The 22,971-nt window shown below is 50.4% G+C and overlaps 1 protein-coding gene across 1 annotated transcript in view; it reads right to left on the bottom strand.

Moving 5' to 3' along the window:
• The window catches only part of RGS6 (regulator of G protein signaling 6), a 583,949-nt gene that overhangs the window by 10,224 nt on the left and 550,754 nt on the right, over positions 1-22,971 (bottom strand). The window contains 3 exon segments of the mRNA XM_036844242.1: positions 5,391-5,457; positions 17,754-17,807; positions 21,516-21,605. Coding sequence (XP_036700137.1) covers positions 5,391-5,457; positions 17,754-17,807; positions 21,516-21,605 — 211 coding nt within the window.

Raw genomic sequence — 22,971 nt, 5'->3', positions numbered from 1 at the left:
TTTGGACATTTTAGCCACAGCAATCAGAGAAGAAAAAGAAATAAAAGGAATCCAAATTGGAAAAGAAGAAGTAAAACTGTCACTGTTTGCAGATGACATGATACTATACATAGAGAATCCTAAAGATGCTACCAGAAAACTACTACAGCTAATCAATGAATTTGGTAAAGTAGCAGGACACAAAATTAATGCACAGAAATGTCTTGCATTCCTATACACTAATGAAAAATCTGAAAGAGAAATTAAGGAAACACTCCCATTTACCATTGCAACAAAAAGAATAAATTACCTAGGAATAAACCTACCTAAGGAGACAAAAACCTGTATGCAGAAAACTATAACACACTGATGAAAGAAATTAAAGATGATACAAACAGATGGAGAGATATACCATGTTCTTGGATTGGAAGAATCAACATGGTGAAAATGACTATACTACCCAAAGCAATCTACAGATTCAATGCAATCCCTATCAAACTACCAATGGCATTTTCACAGAACTAGACCAAAAATTTCACAATTTGTGTGGAAACACAAAAGACCCCAAATAGCAAAAGCAATCTTGAGAAAGAAAAACGGAGCTGGAGGAATCAGGCTCCCTGACTTCAGACTATACTACAAAGCTACAGTAATCAAGACAGTATGGTATATAGCTAATTCACTTTGTTATAAAGCAGAAAGTAACACACCACTGTAAAGCAATTATACTCCAATAAAGATGTTAAAAAAAAAAAGACAGTATGGCACTGGCAGAAAGACAGAAATATAGATCAATGGAACAGGATAGAAAGCCCAGAGATAAACCCATGCACATATGGTCACCTTATCTTTGATAAAGGAGGCAAGAATATACAATGGAGAAAAGACAGCCTCTCCAATAAGTGGTGCTGGGAAAACTGGACAGCTACATGTAAAAGAATGAAGTTAGAAGACTCCCTAACATCATACACAAAAATAAACTCAAAATGGACTAAAGGTCTAAATGTAAGGCCAGACAGTATCAAACTCTTAGAGGAAAACATAGGCAGAACACTCTATGACATAAATCACAGCAAGACCTTTTTGGACCCACCTCCTAGAGAAATGGAAATAAAAACAAAAATAAACAATGAACCCTAACAAACAATGGGACCTAATGAAACTTAAAAGCTTTTGCACAGCAAAGGAAACCATAAACAAGATGAAAAGACAACCCTCAGAATGGGAGAAAATATTTGCAAACGAAGCAACTGACAAAGGATGAATCTCCAAAATATACAAGCAGCTCATGCAGCTCAATATCAAAAAAACAAACAACCCAATCCAAAAATGGGCAGAAGACCTAAATAGACATTTCTCCAAAGAAGATATACAGATTGCCAACAAACACATGAAAGGATGCTGAACATCACTAATCATTAGAGAAATGCAAATCAAAACTACAATGAGGTATCACCTCACACCGGTCAGAATGGCCATCATCAAAAAATCTACAAACAATAAATGCTGGAGAGGGTGTGGGCAAAACGGAACCCTCTTGCACTGTTGGTGGGAATGTAAATTTATACAGCCGCTATGGAGAACAGTATGGAGGTTCCTTAAAAAACTAAAACTAGACCTACCATATGACCCAGTAATCCCACTACTGGGCAAATACCTTGAGAAAACCATAATTCAAAAAGAGTCATGTACCACAATGTTCATTGTAGCACTATTTACAATAGCCAGGATATGGAAGCAACCTAAGTTTCTATCAACAGATGAATGGATAAAGAAGATGTGGCACAAATATACAATGCAATATTACTCAGCCATAAAAAGAAATGAAATTGAGTTATTTGTAGTGAGGTGGATGGACCTAAAGACTGTCCTACAGAGTGAAGTAAGTCAGAAAGAGAAAAATGAATACCGTATGCTAACACATATATATGGAATCTAAAGAAAAAAAAAATGGTTTTGAAGAACCTACGGGCAGGACAGGAATAAAGACACAGACGTAGAGAATGGACTTGAGGACACGGGGAGGGGGAAGGGTAAGCTGGGATGAAGTGAGAGAGTGGCATGGACATATATACACTACAAAATGTAAAATAGATAGCTAGTGGGAAGCAGCCGCATAACACAGGGAGATCAGCTCGGTGCTTTGTGACCATCTAGAGGGGTGGGATAGGGAGGGTGGGAGGGAGGCACAAGAGGGAGGGGATATGGGGATATATGTATATGTATAGCTGATTCACTTTGTTATACAGCAGAAATTAACACACCATTGTAAAGCAATTATACTCCAATAAAGAAGTTAAAAAAAAAATAGGGTACCACAAACATAAAACAAAGCCTCCCCCCCCCCTCCAAATCAAGAGATAGGTGAAAATTGAATTATATTTTAAAAAAGCTCTCTGGATGAAGACTTAACATACATTAAACCTATGTAAAAAGTAAGTAACATGGTCAAAATATAAACAATGGATTCTTTTGCAACAGCCCACCGTATTATGTACAGTAACATCAGGTTTTTCCACGTCAATGGTGGGTCTATGGAATCTGCGTGCAGTCGTGTCTGCCGAGAGCAATTCCCACAAAATGTTACTGGGATCATTAGCAGGTCCAGACACCTTACTGTAGCCTGGCAACTAGCAGTGCTTTTATTTATTTATTTTTTTTTTACTTAAATTTTTTTTTTAATTTAGAAAAGTTGAGTTGTCAGCCCTCCTATCTGAACTAAATGTGAGAGGACCAACCTATATCCCCTATCTCCAGGGATTTTCTCTTTGAATTTCTTGTTCCTGCCCAATGGGGTGGCATCGTTATCTCACACACCCTCCCTTCTCAAGTACCCTCCTCTTCGACTCAACCAGACTTTGATGGTGGCAGTGTGGGGACGGTCCCCTTACCAGGGACACAGGTTAGCTGCCGAGGAAAGTTACTAACGGCCACCCATTTATTGAGCATAGAGCAGCTGTTGTGTGTCAAGCGCACTAGACATTTGAGAGACACCTGTGCTAATGTCCACAGCATCCTTGCCAGTTAGGTATTCCTTTAACCCTGACTGGACACATGAGGTTGAACCACTAGCCTGAGTGCACATTGCTGGTCAGTGGTCTTCATGGCCCGTCCACCTTCTCCCCTGTACATGACTGTCACTCTCAAGGAAGGAGGCAGGTGGAAAAGCTCATGACTAAGGACTCCTCCACATCTACCCACACCAGGCTATCTCTCTGGGCAGTGCAGGGTGATTTTCTTAACCTCACTGAGAAAGATGCTTCAGCTCTTGGGCACACTTGACACCATCCCAGGCATTTCTGTTCTGCCTAAGGTGCTTCCCTTCATCACACTGGGGACTCCTGGGAAGGAAAAGCTGCTACCTTCTGGCTGGCAAGCCTGGCAAAGTGGGACTTTGGCTGTTGTGTTGAGCTGAGGTGCACGTCACCACCGCTTGGCACTCATGGGTTTAAAATGGTGGCTACTCGACCGGCCAGTGAAGCTGCCACTTCTGTTTGTGGCCCTGTGTTATTGGTGCCGATGCCTCTGGGATCTCCATAGCGACAGTCCCAGGGAGGAGAGAAGCAGGTGTGATGTTTACCTTCCTGAGGAGGGGCAGGCGGACGCTTTACTCCAGTTAGAACCAACCCCAATTAGAACCACGTGCCTAAATCGAGCTGGCTGGGGAAGCCCTCCCCGGCTGCTCTTCCTGGCACTTCTGCCTCCTGCCCCCTCATCGTGCTCGTCACTTATGGGGCTCTTTGCAAAGTCCGACCTCTACCTGTTAGTTTTGGTGGGTGATGGGAGACCTTCCTCCATGGTCCCCAGCTGTGCAGGGACAAATCTGGAACCCGGCAGGCATGCGGGATGCCGGGAGTGACAAGGGCTCAGCAGCTGTGCCCGACACTGGTGGCACAATGCCCAGTCCCCAACTCCCCAGTCTCCTGTCCAAGTTGTGCATTTCCATTTTCCCTGCTGCTTTTTTCACCTCATGCAGGAGAAATGCCCCCCTTTTATTACCGATCTCTTATCTCCTTCCTCTCGTTCTGACTGAAAAACCCTGGTGCTCTTTCTACACTCAGCCTGCAGCAAGGTCTTGGTGGACACAGGGGTGGGGTGGAGGTGGGCATTCTGTTCACGAGGCCCCTCGATGTCACGCCTTCCTTAGCCCATGCTGTGCTGGCCTCTTCCTCGCCTCCTCCTCCTTCTCCTTAAATGTACTTTGGCATCTCTGCGCTGGTTCACCCCAAATTAGGCAAGGGCCCAAAGACTCAAGGAAACAGGGACGTGGTTGAGTTGCTATCGGCAACAACTTGATGCTACTTTTTTTCCAACTAGGAAGTTCAAGTGACCCTTGACTATGGCGACAGGGGAGAGTGCTGCTGAAGTTTAGTGGATGAGACAGCAGGAGGGGTCACTTGCTCGGCAGTGTGTGATCCTTCTCAGGACCCAGGAGGACTCTAATCCCTCCCTCCTAAGGGCACTTCTCATCTCCTGCGAACACGTTCGCCCAGAACACATCCATGGCTTTGGGGTCCTTGGTTAAGCCAGCTGCCAAAGCAGAGTTTCGAGGGCACAGGCTGCCGACATGCTGACTGTCCCCACCGCCCCGAAGCATAATCTTTCCGTGAATGTCCAAGTCCATTTGGATACACATTCAAAGAGGGCTGGCTCATTTCTCTTTCCTCCCTACTCTCAGGAATGCAGTTTGGCGGGCATTTATCAGACATGTATTTCTAACCTGAAAAAGTACAGCAGGGGACAGGTCAAGCAGCATTTTTCAAGACATCTCTGGACAGAAACGTGGGCTGATGGGATTCCTAGCCACAGAGACCCTTCTTACTTCCCTACAAACCCTTTTCACATGTCTCTGCAATGCTCTCCATCCCAGTGACACAGGGGATGCGCGGTTCCCTAGCCCTCTTCTCCCCTGGTGGTCTAGCAGGTAGAAAGGTGAGATTTCCAAGTTTCCCGCAGGACTTGGCCCTGGACCACAGAGGAAGAGTAATGGAAGCTGTAAGTGGGAGACTAAGCCTCAGGTTACTGCTGTTAGATCGAAAAGCATCTTCAAAGGTAGAGGGCATTTCTGCTAGGGGTCCAGGAGAAGTGAGTTACAGGATCAATACCTAAAGACATTATTTGTACATTGCCTCTGGGACAAGGCACTCAACTCCGTGTCATTTCTAGACCCCTCCCCTCAGCTTCTTGTTTCTTAGGAAGAAAAAACTATGGGTGTAAATAAAGAGGCAGGAAAAATGGGCACACTAAAAAATGGGTGCCACTGACTGTCCATGGAACTAGGGTGTGAGAACAGGAGGGGTGGGCAGAGATGAGGCCACGGACAAACAGATCATCTCTTCCGGATTTGGAGCACCTCCTGGGCAGAAGGATCCCAAAGAAGGTTAGAGAGTTCGGACGCCGGGAGCACTCACCCACTGCTGGAAGGAAGCCACCTCGGGGGTGAAATGCAGCAGCCATTCTGACTCTGCGCCAGCAGCACTAGGCAATGTGTTTTTAGGAAGGGAAGTGAAGAATAACTTATCCAGCTGAAACCGTGAAGACCTGTGGCTTTAGGGGAGCCCCTGCCCAGACACGCACACAGCAGCAGCGGGCAGGCAGTCCATGCGCAGAGGCACATGCAGGTCTGCAGCGTATGTTACACACGTACCATACACTGAACTCAGAGGCGTGTATCAGGCAGGTAGCACACGCACCTGTGTATGCAGCTGTGCACACGCTCATGTGAGTGTTTACACCACAGGCACTTGCAAAAGCATCTCATGCAAGGTTCATGAGCAACCACGTGATTGGCTGTAGAGCTTTACATCAGGCTCCTAAGATGCCAATCTTTGACAGACACTGCAAACTTCAAGCATTTACCTTAAGATACATATATAAACCTGACTTTCCCCAGGAAAAAGCCATTTGTGTCAGTGAAATGGCCTCTCTGCTTCTGTTTCTGTCAATACTGCAAGCAGTGGGAGCGTGCCGCCCAGGGGGCTGGTTTCCGAGGGATTTCAAAGCATCCCCTGCCACTTGGTTCTGACTCCGCCAACCACCCCACTTTGTAGCACGCAGTTAGAAAGCAGGAGCCTCTGTTTATCTGGCAGATGGAGCAACCAGACTTGGTGAGGCTGTACTGCTCAGGGTGGCTCCAGGCAGGCAGACAGCTGCCAGGTGAGGGTTTCTGGGAATGAGGCTTCTGCTGTGCAGAGCGCTACATCTGCAGGATTGGATTTCATGCTCTCATAGGGGAGAACCATCTCCGATCTGTGTCTGGAAGCAGGAGGCATCTTAGGGTCCTGCACCTCAGGAGTCGGGGCAAATGCCAGATCCTGACAACGTAGGCAGTGTTCCCTTGGTGGCCCTCCCCACATCCTGGCACCGCACTGCTACAAGCCCCTAGCTCCTACAGCTTCCTGGGAAGTGCACAGGGGCCCGGAGAAAGAAACCACAGGGCAGAAGCTGGCGTGCTGAGTACCACAGTCCCTCCATTCCTAGGGAAAGCAGAGAAACTGGCTCTCTGAGTTGACTTTAAAAATAAGACAATAATAATAGCTACCATTTATCGAGTAGAGTCATGTGCCGGTTGCTGTAATAAACGAATGCGCTTTGCACACATTGTCGTATTTGAGATACGCGTGTCACCATCCTCAACTGCAAAATAAATACAATAATACCTACCTTGCAGGACGTGGTTGGAAATCAGATAAGGTAATAAGAGCTAATGGGCTGCAAGTAACATCATAATAATGAAAATAATAATACAAAGAGTTAGTTATACTTAAGCATATATACTGCAAACACTATGCTAAGCACTTTATGTATTCTTTCCCCTTAATCATTTACTCTTATCTTTTTTACAGATGAGGAAACTGAGGCTTGGAGCCTGAAACACACAGTTAAGTGGTGGAGCTGGAGGAGAACCGAAGTCCCTCTCAGGCCAAGTTCTGCATGACACGGATGCCCACAGTGCGACAACGTGAGCGCCCCACATGGCAGCTGTTCTTGTTATGCCCTCATTTAGTGCCAACATCCACCCAGGGCAGCAGACATCATTGTACCCATCGGGCAAGTGAGTGGCTTGCCCAGGGTCTTATACCAACTTCAGGTGGAGAAATAGGATTCAACGGGGGCTGCCCATCCCTAACCCTGAGCCCATTCTCTACATTCTGGTGGCCCCTAAAGGGATGTTGTTCTCAGGGGGCGGAGCCAGCAGGTCATCTTCAGTAGGGGATGAGAATGCAGTTGGGGGAAATATCACTGCCAGGTTTTCGACATTTAACCTCTCATAGGTAGTGCTTGTTCAGTCACACCCAGATAGCTGGCTGAGGAGCAGTGAGGACAGCTCAGGGCAGGACGAGGGGCCAGTTGGAGCCTCTCAAAACAAACTCCTGGCAGGGCAAGATGCACGTCGCTGTGCAGTCCTCCGTGCAGTCCTGGGGAGGATGGAAAGAAAGGGGACCCTGACATCAAACCTACACAAAGCTGCTGAAGGGCAAGCTGGGGGCTCTAGTGGCCACCACCCCAGCTGCACGCCTTCCTGGTGATCCTTCTCATAACGTCCTACACATCTAGAAACAATTCAGCAACGCTATGATTGGGGGCTAGCAATGATGGGCTCTGAAGCTGTGTCATTACCAAGGAAACCGCCCTTGAGGATATGCCCACAGGATGGTGACCACTCACAAATACTAATGGTTGAATCCTTTACATATTTAGAATTATGGATGCCCTGGAGCCTTCCAGGATCATTCAGGACAGAGAATCCATCAGAATTTCCCCTCTCCTTTTGCTGCAGCTTACAAGGTTGGGTTGAGTTTTGTACTGGTTGCTCCATCCCCGTTTCCCAACTTAGTATGCTAGGATGGAAACGACATGCCCTCTACCCTTACTTGATGGTCTGTCTTTTCCCATTAGGTATGGGGATTTGGATGCACCGTGCTCTTGGTACAAATGAGAAAGGCCAGGGGCATGGTGTAAAACAGTTCTCCAGTCCTGTGAAAAAGCAGGGGCACCCCCTGGATCCCCATACCTCTCTCTCCCCTACCTCTTATATCCAGGCATCGATCACGCCCACCAGAGTTTTAAAGGCCTGTATGAGGGAACACAGTAACAATCAACTCTGACTGGGCTTTCTTTAGCTTCAAAAAATGTCTTATTAAAACTTTGCTGACTTTATCGGGATCGCCATGTTTAATGAGAGGCCTCAAAGAATTTGAAAGCAAAAGATGAGGAGAGGAAAAAAGCCATAAGCTGTAATCACCATAATTATACAATCCCATGATGAGTTGAAAGCAACCCTGGCAATGCCCGAGAGAGGAGGGAGTGTCATCTGCAATCAGGTTGGTCCTCGGGACAGCTGGGAAGAATGTGACACGAGAGCCCTTCCCTTCCCCTGAGTTGGGCTGAAGATGAGTCCTCACGGAAGGGCCCAGGAGGAGGGGGCCCACGAGCGCAGTTTCCCCAGGGTCTAAGGTATCAGGGGGCGTGTTCTCTTCCTGGCCGGGCTGAGACAGTTTGGGGGCCAGCTTGTCCGCCTGGAACCTGCACTGGCATCAGGTAAAAGGCAACTGGCTTGATCATCTTTTCTGCTTTCAACAAAACACCCTTTCTGGATGGAAATGATGTCAGGCCAAGCTTTCTCCAGCATAGGGCAGGGCACCCCACACACGCCAACCCTGGCTGTGTTCAGCCTCCCTAAGCCAACGGGCACTGGTGTCCTCCATGCACTGACTTCCTCCTGGGCATTCAGGGGAGAGAGCCCTATTGCCCAGGGCTCAGCTGCAGCAGCAGCGACTGGCTTAAAAAACCAAAAACAAAAGGCAAGGATGACAAGTGAAGGGCAGCAATTCCACTTCTTGACAGTGGCCTTGCTTTGACTTTATCGTCATCTGGCTTTTCTCCCTCAAGGTAAAATCTCCTCCAGATCCCCCACCTCCAGTCTCAGCAAACTCCCTCCATGTGATCTGTCCTCCTTTTCCGTAGCTAATTTATAAACCATATGATAAAATGCAGTATTTCACAAATATTTAATGCATCCGAGGATTCCATCTGGAAGAGGTGATGGAATCCAGAGCAGAAACCTGCTCTACAATATCCTTGGCCATTCAGCTTCTGAACGTTTCCAGGGAGCTCCTTTTTCCTTGGGGTGACATATTCCATCGTTGGGAAGTTGCTATTGTTAGAATATTCCTAGAATGAGTGACCGTCCCCATGTCTTCTACGCATTTGTTCTAGCTTTGTCTGGAACAATCCAGAAATGTCCACTCACTCTGGGAGACAAACACACATATAGCTCCAGATGGTTATTGAATCTCTTTAGGGGCAGGACACCCTTATCTCCTTCAGTCTCATCTGACATGGCTTCGAGAGTCCCCAGCTATTCTCTTCTGAATTTTCTCTAGTTTGTTGAAGTTCCTGATAAAATTCAGGGGGCTTAGAACCAAGATTCAACACAGTCTAGAGCAACACAGAGAGCAGTGGAGCACTTCTTTTCTGACTGTTCCACTTTTGTTATTACAACCTAAAGTTGCTTAAAAAAAAAAAGTGATCGCATCTTGCTCTTGCTTCTATCAAGCTTGTAATCAATTGCAACCCCAGAATTTTTTAAACTTGAATTACAGTGAAGGCTAGGAATGCCACCCTGTAGTTGTGAGACTGGATTTTTTTTTTTTTTTTTAATTTTTTTATAGCTACTTTTATTTTTATTTATTTATTTATTTTTGGCTGTGCTGGGTCTTCGGGTCGTGCAAGGGCTTTCTCCAGTTGCGGCAAGCGGGGGCCACTCTTCATCGCGGTGCGCGGGCCTTTCACCATCGCGGCCCCTCCCGTTGCGGGGCACAGGCTCCAGACGCGCAGGCTCAGCAGCTGTGGCTCACGGGCCCAGCCGCTCCACGGCATGTGGGATCTTCCCAGACCAGGGCTCGAACCCGTGTCCCCTGCATTAGCAGGCAGATTCTCAACCACTGCGCCACCAGGGAAGCCCGAGACTGGATTTTTTTTAACATAAATTTTATCTGGTTAAATTATACCTGGTTGTTTGGACCCATCATTCTACCTGAAGGAGATGGTTTTACGATAATTCCATTACCTATCAAATGAGCAGTACCTTCCAGGTTTGCATCTTTGAGTATGACTGACATGTTTGTCTCTCCATCTGAGTCATCAAAAAGGATGTGGATAGGACAGGGCTATGGCTGGACCCTTGTGGCCACAACTAGAAACTGCATTTCCCATGGACATAGATCTATTAATTCACCATCTTATCAGCCATTAAGATGCGATGAATATACTTGCTTTCCCTAATTATGGGCAAACATAGAGGCAGCGGAGGTGGAGGGGGTACAGGGGACAGGAACTGATATTATTTTCAACCTTATTGCACTAGTATCTGGTCACAAATAAATCTTTTCTGGAGCAGGGGATGTAGTTATGATGGTCATCCATCTACAGTAAGCCAGGCTTGCAAGGAGGGTGTGGAAAGTTCCTGCAAATATTACACCAATGAGGCCCATTCTTGTCTGGGGCTGTGGTGCCATCGCTCAGGCCAAAATGAATTGACCTTGACCAGCGGGTGTGGCAGAACTCTTGCCATTTGGACGCTGCCACTGCCTGGGTAGCTATACACTCCTAACCCCGTCCCACCTTCCCATCTGTCAGGGAGCCAGCAAACAAACACTCAAGGGTCTTTCTCTCATTGGCCTTCAGGTAACATCACTGAACTGCAGATCCCACTTCTCCAAGCTCTTTTCAGCTCCCCTGCGGTGTCCCAGTCAGCATTCTGCTTCATAGCAACATTTTAGAGATTGTTCCTTCCTATGGATTTGTATCCTGCCCTCCTTCCAGAATACCATGGTTCCAAAACTCGATTTGAACCAAAGATACTCATTTGCTGCTCAGAAACAGGGAGACTCCCGCGTTGCTTTCACCAGGAGCTCATTCTGGGGGAATGCCGTGGCCGGCTTACTTCTCAGCCTTCAAAGTCCTTAGACCTTGAGCTCTCTGACTTCTAACTGTCCAGTATGGACACAGGCAGAGTTGGGTCTCTTCTCCCTGACCTTGACATTGGCAGCTTTGTCTCCTTCCTAGGTTCCTGCTATTCCAAAGCCCGACTGATGCCTGGAGGTTTCTCTCCTGCCCCTTGAGTGGTACCGCTGCTCCCCTGGCAGGTCCGAGGCGGATTCTGTCCTCTGGAGAAGCGGGCGTCCTGTCCCGTGCGTGGCCCGCACTCCCCGCCGTTCATCCCCGCTGAGGGCCCTGTGGTCGGTCACCTTCACCCTCTGCCTTCTCCCTGGACAGATGGGAGCCCATGGCTGTTCTCACATGGCTGCCTGGGGACAGGCGCCAGAAATCTGACGGTACAAGCAACAGGGAACGGGCTGAAATCCCACAGCCCCATCAGCCACTTCTAAAGGGAGAGATCCTTCTAGAAGGACGTCTTTCCTGAGTGGGGGGTAGGAGGAAGGCTCTGTTACGGCAAAGGGCTGCAGGTCAGCTCCCGAAATAGCTTCCCACCTGGCACATCCATCCACAGTGTGCCCCCAGCCTGCCTCGCGGGAGACTGGCAGGGATGCGATTTGGATCGGAATCAGTAGCTGTAAACACACAGCTGTGCCTTTCTGCCTCACGGGAGTTTTTCACTTGACTGCTCGGCACACTGGGGTCTGGGGAAGGCAGGAGAAGCCCGGGGTGGGGGAGAGGGAGGGCCGGCCAGAGGAGGAGGGCGCAGTTTTGCAGAGCCTAGCTGGCCCCTGGGTCGGGAGGCAGGGTCACTGCCGCACTGAGCGGGCACTCCGCGGGGAGGGCGCTTTTGGCTGCTTTTGTTTGACAGGTTGAACCATCAGCTGGGGGTTCTTCCTTCCAAGAGGAGTGGCGGCGTCAACAATGACGACCTCTGACCCTTTCTGATAAATAGAAATCTCAGCCTTCCCCAGAGTTTCAGAAAGAACCCCTCCCAACACCCCCACGGAGAACCACTTTATCTCTTTGTCTTCTCTGTATCCTGCCAGCTAAGCTGATTCAGCTGTCTTACATTTTATAGTTGGTTTATAAAAAAAATAAACTTTTACGTTTTCATTTTCCAGCTACAAAACTATAATATTAAACATGCTTTTTCAAACTTCACTTGGACCCAAGATGGAGAGAGAAGGATCGAGACCAGAGGAGGCTTAACCTCCCACTGACTATAACCAGGTTAACACGCCCTCTGTGCCCTCTTTTTGGGCATTAAGAGAGGACAGTGGAAAGCCGGCCCGGAGTTCTCCAGGGAACCGGAAGGCGTGGTAGCAGGAGAAGAGCAGAGCGATGCCGAGGTCCCCAGAGGCTCACAGCCCATTTTTCCCAGCATGCACGGGGCGAGGCGGCAGCAGCCACGCGGAGCCCATCCCTCTGCCCGACTGACCTCACCCCCACCTCCCGACACACACCCAGCTGGGCATCCGTCCTGGAATGGCGGGGACTGCGGCACCGGCAAGACTGACAGGGCGCGTGGCGCTTACCCTGCTCTTTGCGACCTCTCCCTCCCTGCCCTCCGGGGGTCACAGTGTACAGTGAGCCCTGAGCGATGGAGGGACGGGGCCTGTGCGTCAGGTGCCAGTCGCGCTCAGTTCAGACGGTGCTTTATCTTCACATCCCTGTCAAAGGATTTTAAATACACACCCAACTCAGTTCTAAACATGGTTTACTTCCCAGTGTCAAGGGCGGGCAGCCACTTCCCAGGCAGGAAGGCAGCTCCCCTCTCACTCTGAGGGATGATTAGCACAGCTCGCAAATCTCAGGATAGAGAGAGGCACAGACCTATAGAACGTTCCAGCTGCAAAGTTCCAAAGGGGTGATCTAGTCCACACCATTGTTCACAGGAGGAAACCAGGGCTCAGAGAGGGCGAGTGATGGGCCTGAGGCCGCACTGTTAGCAAGCTGAGCCTGGAAGCAGGAGTCACCCTGCATGGAGGCTGCCGAGGGGTTTCCCAGAGTCCCAGGGGAAGTCCTTGCTGCTCAGGACAGGCCAGTTTTCATGTGTTCCCTCCCAAGCACTGCTATGGAATCCGCCCCCATCTCTAGGCAGGCCCGGGTCTCACTGCTGCTGGATCTCAGGACTCTGAGATGGGAGAGGCTGGCACTACAGTCGGCGACCCAGACATCCCTATGGGGCCCAAGGACTGTTTGCAATCAGAATCAACTCTAAAGATTTTTAGCCAGTCGTTCCTTGCTGGAGGCCCGGAAGGATTTTTTCAACTGAGGTCAAAGCCCTCTGGGGGCTCTGCTGAGTCTAGGTGTTTGAGAACTCATTCCAGCAGAGTGCACGGCCCTGCCCCTGACATGCTGAGGGGGAGGGGGAGACAGCCTCCCCGGGGAAGGAGCTGCTGTGGGGGGGGGTAGAGGTGGGGGGGGGGCCGAGCACCCTGGCTGCCAGCCCTCTGCCTCGCCTGCCAAGGGTCTCAGCCTTCCACTTCTGGTTCAGCACCTGGGCCTGGGGCCGGAGCTGCCTGGAAGGTGGTGGGAGGTGAGCTGCAGACTTTTTAGCTCTCGTTAGCTTTTCCTTGGCTTTTGGTTGGGACGGGAGGAAAGGGAGAGGGAGGGAGGGTGACAGCTGGCTCCCAGAACTTCCTGGTCTCCATCTGACTTTCCCGCTGCATTCCTTGGCAGGCAGGACAGAAACGCTTGGAGATGCTGCTTGGCGCACGCCAAGGCTCCCTCAGCTCCCGGCCCTCGCTGTTTCAATTCCAAGGAGCACCTCGACTAAAGCCCAACTGCGATGCTCTCTTAGGAGGGGGATGAACACCTGGTTCTCATCTCTGCTCTCCTCTGAGGCCTCCAGCGTCGCTCAGGCACCAGCAACCCCATTGCCCATCTTGGGAGCCCGAGGCTACAGCTGATGAGGCTCTCAAGAGGACAGCTGGGGCTTCGGCTGAGCGCCCAGGCAAAGGTGTCCAGGGAGGCTGACGCCACCGTCACCCAGGGCCGCCACTTCTGCTAACTTAACTGCTATCCCTTGCAGATACCATGCAGAGGACTTTTTCTAGCTTTTCCTCCCAGAGTTCCTCCTCTGGAGTTCTCACCAGATGGCTTTGGCCACCCTCTGAAAAGGGACAATCAAATTGCTGCTGTTGAACCTTGGCTAATGGCCCTTTGCTCCTTCTTGCCCTCCCCCCATGCATCCTTGCCGTCCTCTATGTCAGAGTAGCCCCTCGTGGGGCCCTCCCTGCTTTGTGGTAGACCCCGAAGGAATGAGCACGCCTAAGAGAGAGCAGGGGGAATGGACAGCCTTTCCGCTCTGGCCACCCTCATACCCTCATTGTCACCTGTCAACCGCAAAACCAGGAAGATGGTGGAGAACGGCAGACTGGTCGGCACTGGGCAGTAGGAAGTGGTCTCTAGTTAGAGAAGACCCTCCTCCCCGCCGTCAGCAGTGCCTGGGACCTCCCACCAGAGAGTCTGAAGAGGAGATGGAGGGTCATGCAAAGGCAATCCGCAGAAGCTTCCTACTGTGGCTTTCATATTCTCCAGCCACTGTGAAAGGAAGCTTCCCAGTGGACAGGACTAGGGAGAGAGAGGCTCCATTCATCTGACCCGAGGCCAGGTCCTCGGCCCCCTTTGAGAAGCTGCTATGGGTTACAGCTCTTCCTGGGCCTGCAGCTCTTGGGACCGGGGCCACCAGGTACAGTGATGTGAGTCATCCACTGCACAAGGGCAGCTGAGGGTCAAGGAGGGGATGAAATCCAGCTGCGTGTCGCTTGGCCAGCTGGGCATCTATGGGGCTGGGCTCATCAGAGGGAGTCCTGTTTTCTGCTCTGGATAAAGATGCGATGTGGCCTGGCTTCACCACGCCACGGACTTTGAGTGACATTTGCTTCTGAACCTGGGCCTGCCCTGTCAAAAAGCAGGCCATTATGCAAGCTCTGTGGCTCTAGGTGGCCCAGCTACACAATGCCTTGGCACAGCATACCCCCCATTTGCTCTGACGTTCAAGCTCTGCGTGACTCAGAATGACGCTTCCATTGGAAGGAGCAGCTCACCCAGCAATGCCTCTGATGGGGATCGTAAGGCTCCTTCTGCACCCGAACTAGCGTGGCCCAGCAGCTTCCATGAACCACAATGAACTGCTCCCGAGGATCTCACGTCAAAGGGGGCATCTGGGGCCTTCAACAGATAATCCCTCCATATCATGATACACCTGAGTCTTGGAAAGAGCGATCTGCTTTCTCCACATGTTCCTCCTTTACCAAGAAAAGAAAGGACACTGGCGTGGGAGAAATTCTGGACCCAGATTCAGTTTTGATAAGAAGTGAGCTGACTGAGATAACTAACCATCTGGATCAACATTTCTTGCCACTAGTTGGTCCTAAATGGCAGCTGGCCTCACATCCTTGGTCCATGGACTGCCCAGCTTCACCCCCTCATTTTCCCATTATTGGTTCCATGACATGGATCGTCTTTTTACACATATTTCCCAGCACCGTGAGAATGCTATTGAACAAGTCTTTCATTGAGCTTTATAGTTTGCAGTATGTAGCAGATGAAATATTCACGTAGACCTGCTTTTAAAGAAATCAAGCACTTTATGTATATTATATCCAGAAAATGGCCATCAAATTGCAAGGCATTTTCGTTGGCTGGTTAATTCCGTTTGATTAGAACACTGGGCTGTGGAAACCACGTTCTTGGGTTCCAGCCTCAAGTACTCTGAGAGTTGCTACTATTTTACGGCCATGGGCAGTTTCCTCAAATTTAGCCTCATCTTGTTACCCCAAGTGGTGTTACCCCAAGAGCACAAGGAACAAGGATGGATCAATACAAATCCATCTCCATCTCCACCACTGGAAACAAAAACTCAGAACGCACCACCCCTTAGAGTCTTCATAGAAAAAATAGCGTGGAATTTAGGAATTTTTTGGTTTTGAAGTTTGGGCCTTCTCTCATATAGATTCTAAAAATCTCAGGAACTTGGAAGATTTTTCTCTTTCAGCCGGCCCTGAAACATCTCTGTAAGTTCTCCCATGTGCACACTTCAGATGCTTGGAAGGTGGTGTCTGATGCTTTCTCGTTCCAAACGCTTTGTTAACAGACCTTGGAGGACCACTGAACCAACACCACTTCTGGGATGAAGGAACATCAATAAATGCTCTTCACAGAGCTTCACTGAGATCATGCTTGCTTTCCCAATACCCACTTCTCATGAAAAGCAGCCTGGAGATGTTTGGATGCCTCATCCAAGTACCAGGCTTCCTCTCGCACCCTCAGCCCACGCAGTCAACCTGAAGGGCCTCCATGGGGCTGCAGGAGTTCTGCTTTCTCCACAGTATACTCTGGGCTTGTCAACAAAACCCTTAAACATCTTCCACCTACAGCCTCCAGGCCTCAAAAGAGAGGGAGTGGTGGGTTCCCACCACTCTCTATCAGCCATCGGGGGTGAAGGAACTCCTGTTGGCCTTGCCTCTAACAGCCCGTGGCAGCTTCTTGGTGTATGAAGTTACGTGTCCGTGGCAAACCAGCCATGGAGACAGACAGGGGAACCACAGGTCTTACACTGTGCAAGTTCTGATTTCTCATGAGGAAAAGCCGTGGGGAGAAAAGACCAAAGAAGAGATGGGATGAGCACCCATATTTTAATTGCCGCCTCCTAGAGTTCCTGTGATGTTTACATCTAGCAAATTCAAAATGATGTTTAAATTCAGTTAAGATGCACCTAGCTATGACAAGTAAATGACCAGGTTGTTTTCAACCCAGAATTCTTAGACTTTTCATTAAAGGGATAAAATAAAGATACTAATCACACAGTAGTCAGCTTTACAAGGACTCTCCTCTTCAACAGAGGGAGGAAAAAGGCAAGTTAGCATCCGTGGGTTTCCACCCTTTGGGAAGGGAAATTTGGCCAGTTCCACACGTGGGATCCCTGCTCCCTGGCTGCCATGTTGGTCCTCTCTGGTTTGACGTGAAGAGTGCAGGCTGGGCCCCATGAACTCAGCAGCTTGTTTTTGACGAGTGAGTGAATGAGCGGGACTGAGTACTTCCCGTGCATCAAGCCCTATGCCCCTGCCTTACAGAGGATGTCATGGAAAGGGGAGATGGGTCTGTGTTGTTCTACAGATCATGGCCCAGAATCTCCACCAGGCACCATGGGGAAGACCCTCCCACGGCCTCTCCACCCCATGGCTACTGCCCTCCTCTCCCTGTCACGCTGTGCAAAGAAGGCTGACAAGGGGCTGTCGGGGACGTGGGAACTCATGCAGAGGCCACTAACACACACACACGCCAGCTGTAGACCGCATCGCCACGACCCATGCAGCACGGCCGCCTTAGGCACACGCAAAAGCCGCCGACACAGCAGCAGCGGCAGCTGGCCTCTGGCACCCGCATGGTTGCCAGAGTCCACAGAGGGAAATTTGGATGTTTTTTTAGATGAGCTATGTTTCTGAGCCAATTTATTTTATAGTCCGGTTGGACGGCCTTCTCCCTGGGCTGCTGCAGAGGGTGCACCAACCGAGCAGCCCCGAGGGCGGGGGGTGGGCGGTCCTTCCTCCTCAAGGCCCCAGACAGAAGATCAAATGCCAGGCCCGAGGCTGGGCGGTCGCCCCGTGCACCGTCTGCAGAGGGAGCCGCCGGGCCTTTTGTCTTTTGCAGATCCATCCCTAGGAGAGAAGCCGCCGACCCTCGCAAAAGAAAACGGGTGGGTGTGTTGAGGGGGAATGCACTGGGCTCCCTCCCATCCCGAAGGAAACGGCAATAACCACCACCGCACACACGGAGAACAAAACAGAGAAAAACAACAACCAAAGAAAACCAGCTGAACTTACCACACTGCGAGTGAACTTTTCTAAGGAAGTTCTACGACCTTGCTCACTTTCTGGCTTTAGGGGGGGAAAAAAAAAAGATAGGGAGAAAAATACAGAAAAAAAAAAAAATCTTCAGCTTACACATCGTTCCCCAAGGGCAGCAGCGGCAGCTAATGAACCAAAACAAAAGCAAGACAGGGCGGGGGAAAAAAAAAAAAACGGGACAAGAGAAGCAGCCAGCGCTGTGTGCGACAGTCAGTGGAGAGAAGGAAAACAGAGCTTCCCTGGCGCAGCGAGGAGAGAGGGGTGTTTGCTTCTAGAAGAGCCATTAATCGTGCTTCGGGGCTGAAGTAGGAGCCACCGGGCTGGGAGCCGGCCCCTTGGTCAGCAGTTTGGAGCTGCCTGCTCGCTGCTTTTGAGTGGCCGAGCCCACGCGCAGGAGCCAACTGGGGGCCCCAACGGGGGACACAAAGCAGACGAGCTTCCAGGGCCAGCGGGGCGTGTGCGGGAATGCTGCTGAGACGGCCGGAGTGGCCGTGGGCGAGGTGAGGTCATCAAGTCCTCCATGAGTCTGGGTTAGGACTTTCTCAGAGATTTTTCTGCTCAGATGCAGCCAGAAAGTTTGTTAACTTCCTCAGCATCCTCGTGGCCCCTAGTGACTCTCGTTCTCTGTTCTTAGACCAGGGAGGCTCTACCCAGGTCTTTTGCAACCACAAAGATCTTGGGCCTCAGAAGGAGCGTTCTGGACAGAAAATGCTCTCTCGGTACCCGGGCAGGTGACCCCTTCCAAGGTTTACTCACAGCAGGTGACAGCAGGCTCAGGAACCTCCCAGGGACTCCAGGCTGAGGGTCCCCCCACACAGGGGGAAGAGGAGGCAAAGCCCCTGGACGCTGCCCCCAGGCCTGGCCGTTCTCCTCTCGTGGAGGAGGAGGGGGTGTGGTGTGGACCTGACCCTCTCCTCAACTTTCCTGCTTTTCGAAGGGGGGAGAATTACATCCCAAATACCTGCTAGTTTATCCCAGAGCCCAGTTCCAAGGTCCTGAATCCATGCCTGGGAAATCTGGAGAGCACACTCACTCACGTGGACACACACACAGCAAAGAATGGAAATTAGAGAGCTGAAGAAGCAGCCAGGTGTCTGTGGGTCTGCAGGATGTGCTGGAAGCAGAGGGGCCAAAGGTAGCCACTGTGGGTGTGGACAAGGTCAGAGGGCTTCCTTGGCTGTCACGCCCCATCCCCTCAGCTGGCTGCCGGGAGACAGAGAGGACGCTGCAGAGGGAAGACACAACACAAAGGACACACCGCCACAGAGCCAGGCTGGTCTTTCTCCTTCAGGCACAGGGAACTTAAGGATCCGTGCTTGGCCTGGCACCATACTGAGTCTCCCCACTGGGGACAGCAGGACTCAGCTTCAATCCAGTGCGCAGCCCGGGGGCTGTCTGTGCAGCTCAAGTCAGGCCAGTCCTAGGCCCCGCAGCTGGCATTCTGCGCCTGGCATTCTTGTCCCTTGGCTCCTGAGCTGCTGCCCACAGAGAGTGGCCACTGGCCTGACTTATTCAGGTTCCTCTGCCTTGCACAGGTCCTCCAAGCCGCCCTGGAAAATTGTACTGAAGTACTGGTACTTAAGTGTTCTGGAGGGGCCCCTCAAAACCCAGCTCACCTGCCCTTGAGACCTGGCTCATCAGAACGACTAACCTGATCTCTGAAAATACTAGGATAGAGGAAGAATTAGGGAGGAAGGACTGGAGGCTATGCCTCCAGACTCCATCAGGAGCCTTCCTGAGCAGAAAAGTGAGGCCGATTTACATCCCTCCTCTTAGCTGGAGTTTGTGGCTCACATCCCTTCATGACCTGGACATGTAGATCGCATGGTAAGCCCATCCCTGACATCAGAAGACACTCTAGGCCTACCTGGAAGTGCCGAGTTACAAATCCAGTCCATGCCTGGAGACTCAGGGAGAAATGGAAGAAAAGGTAGGCTTGTCACTGATTTTGGAAACAATTAACCCCTGGATATTGAAAGGGCTTGGCATCTGCAAGAGCTTTCTGCCCCAAGAACACTCCTTGGTGTAGGGGCTGGAAGGATAATTCTAATGAACTTCATGTGTGACATTTTACAGGCAGGCCATCCGTTCCTTCCTCATTCAAGTGACCTCCTCTGAGAAGCTTTCCTCATACGGGAGGATCTGTGGATTCTCAGCCCCACTCCCTGTGCTGGGGTGCGTTTTCCCTTTGTGCTCAGACCCACAGGGAGACTGAATGGCCTCTGGCTTCTTCTGGGTGTGTGGACAGGCCCAGATGGGTCAGACTGCTAGAGGCTCACAATTTCCCCAAACTGGGATCAGTTCAGGGTCTTGAGCCGCAAGAAATAATGAACAATTACTTTGCCTTCTCCCCTGAGATCTGGGCTGGAGGCACCAAAGGTCTCCACAACTTTTCTTGAAAAACTGGGTAACAGAGCCGAGACTGGTGGGGATGTCAGCCAGCTGCATCAGGGCCTCTCCACCTCCACCCTCTGGCAAGGGAGCGGGCTGGAGGTCAGGCTTCACATTTTCCATCGTAGTTGTAACACCTGATGGAAGGGATGCAGGCCAACAAGAAAGCTGGGTTCCTCACACTCTGGGAGTCCCCAAAGTCTACTTCTCTTTCTCAGGCTCTTGGGGATGTCCTCAGGGTTACCTAAAGGCAGGCAAGCAGGATATAAATGCTCTTCTAGACTTGGGAGTGATGTGGGGCCAGCCAGATATGCAGACAAGATGCTGGCACGTGAGGTCACAGTACACAGAAAGAGGGGCTGTGTGGCTGAGAGAGGAAGCCCGACAGACAGCGTGTTGCTGGACAGCCACAGGCTCAGGGACTGCTGCTGGGAGGCCGAGAGGGAGAAGAAAGGGATGCGCGTGGTCCTAAGCGGCATGGCACGGGAGTCCCGGGATTTGGTGCAAGGAGAGCCCCATTAACCACATGTGGGCCTCAGATCAGAACCGAGACGTACAGAGCGTTTGCAGGAACCATGAGCCGTCCCTCCTGCCTCCCCTTTTCCAGACCCCATGTCCCTCCTGGCTCTTCCTTCCCTCCTCCCAGAAATCCAGCTGAGTTCATCCCTGCCTCAGTCACTCCTCACCGCCTGCATGCTGAGGGTCCCTGCGCCCCAAAATCCAGACTCTAAGGGCCACAGGGAACCAGGACTTCCTTCAGAGTGGAGGAGGAGGAAGGAGCTAGGATGCCGTTACTTCTTGGTTAAAAGAAAAAGCAAATGCTGTGGGGCAGGTGAGGGAGAAGAAGGGGCGACCACCCCAGGAAGGACTTCGGGTGCCAGATCGCCCCCTGGAAACCTATAAGCGTTTCTATCCAGGGGCGGGGGTGCCCCAATCCTTGCCTCATACTCATCTCTGAGCTGGTCGGGGACAGAAAATCTGTGGGGAGGGGGCTGGACTCTGCAGTGGTTTCCTAAGGGATTGGCTGATGTCACTGCCAGCCTTGTACCCCTGGGCTGAGCCACTGTGGCCTCAGTATTTGGTCACACTCTCCATTGCGGGCAGAACACACAGATGGAGATGATGGTTCCAGGGAGACAGGATGCCACACCCTGGACCTTGGGGGTGGGCTGACGTGGTGACAATCCTAATTATATTCTACTGGAGTGGGACCAGGTACAGAAGGGAAAGAAGAAAAGAGAAAAGAAATAAAACCCAAGGGATGACATTCTCTTTTCACACCAGCAGCAAGCAGCAGGCAAAGGTCAACAGTGCTAAGAAAGGCAAGGCTGCCCTTCGCAGAGATACCTTCTTCTTGGCGAGCAGCAAGTCCTGGTAAGCGTTTGACCGGAGGAAGCGGGCATAGCTGTCACTCTTCATCAGCTTGTAGATGTGCTCCTGGAAAGGCGGGAGGTGGGAAGACACAAGAAAGAACTGTCAACCAACGCTAAAGGGAACTGCAACCCAACTGGCCACTGTGTTAGGAAAGAAACAAACAAACCGAAATATGCTTGTCTGTACCTGGAAAAACATGTAACATGTTTGCTTTGTTTCGTTTTTTTCCCACTCAGAAAACACCAACCAAAACCTATTTTCTCTCACAGGGTAAAAGATCCTTGAGGATCATGTCACAGAAGCTATGTAATTGGGCCTTGGTGCCATGTTGGGATGCAGTACTGCTTAATGATGAAAACCACAGGCACGGCAATAAGAAGGAAGAAATTACTGATGCACCCAACCACTTGGATGAATCTCAAAGGAATTATGATGAATGAAAAAAAGCCCCAGAAGGTTACATACTGTATGATTCCACTGATATGACATTCTTGAAATGACAAATTATAGAAACAGACAACAGATTAGTGGTTGCCAGAGGTTAGGGATGGGAGAGGGGCAGGGAGGGGAGGGAGGTGTCGTTATAAAAGACAATAGGAAGGGTTCTTGTGGTGGTGGACTAGCTCTGTATCTTGACACATCTTACACATGTGATAGAGTTGTACAGAACTAAACACACACACACACACATACGAGTACAAGTAAAATTGGGAAATCTGATAAACTCGGGGGATGTAGCAATGTCAACATCATGGCCGTGATACTGTAGTATAGTTTTTGCGGATGTTACTGTTAGGAGAAACTGGGTAAATGGGATATCTCTATATTATTTCTTATAACTGCTTGTGAAGCTAAAAGTATCTCAAAATAAAAAGTTTAATTAAAAAAAAGTCCACAGGCAATGATGCAATTGGGTCAGTTTGTGCATGTCAGGGCCACCATCCCATCCTGGAAGGGGACCCTTAGAACCAGATCATGGGGGCATCTGGGCAAATATGCCAGGCCTGAGTCTTCCATCCAGGAGGGGCAGATGCTGGGGCATAGTGCCTTCCTGGGCCCCTAGAGGAATTACATTCTAGCCATGGCAACGGATTTTACCCTTCACTTCCGGCTAATTCCTATAGCCTTGTGATCCCTTCCTAATAGATCTGTCCTCATTAAGGGCAGGAAAAGCCGGTTTCATTAAAAGATGGAGCTTGTCCATTGAAAAAGGGTTATTTATTAGTTGAAATGCAAGGTAGCTCAGCTGCACAGGAAAACCTGGCTGTCCCAAGAGAGGACCTGTTAGGAGGAGGGTGGGCTTTCCCTAGGGAGGGTGGGATATCAGGCAGGGACGCATCTTGCCTGATGTACACTCATTGCTCATCCCACGAAGCTGGACAAGGGCCCCAGTGCTCAGGGGAAAGGAGAGCTGGTCAGTGAAGAGGGT

The sequence above is a fragment of the Balaenoptera musculus genome, chromosome 2 (genome assembly GCF_009873245.2).
Source record: "Balaenoptera musculus isolate JJ_BM4_2016_0621 chromosome 2, mBalMus1.pri.v3, whole genome shotgun sequence".
Taxonomy (NCBI): domain Eukaryota; kingdom Metazoa; phylum Chordata; class Mammalia; order Artiodactyla; family Balaenopteridae; genus Balaenoptera; species Balaenoptera musculus.
This window is presented reverse-complemented; position numbering and strand designations above follow the sequence as displayed.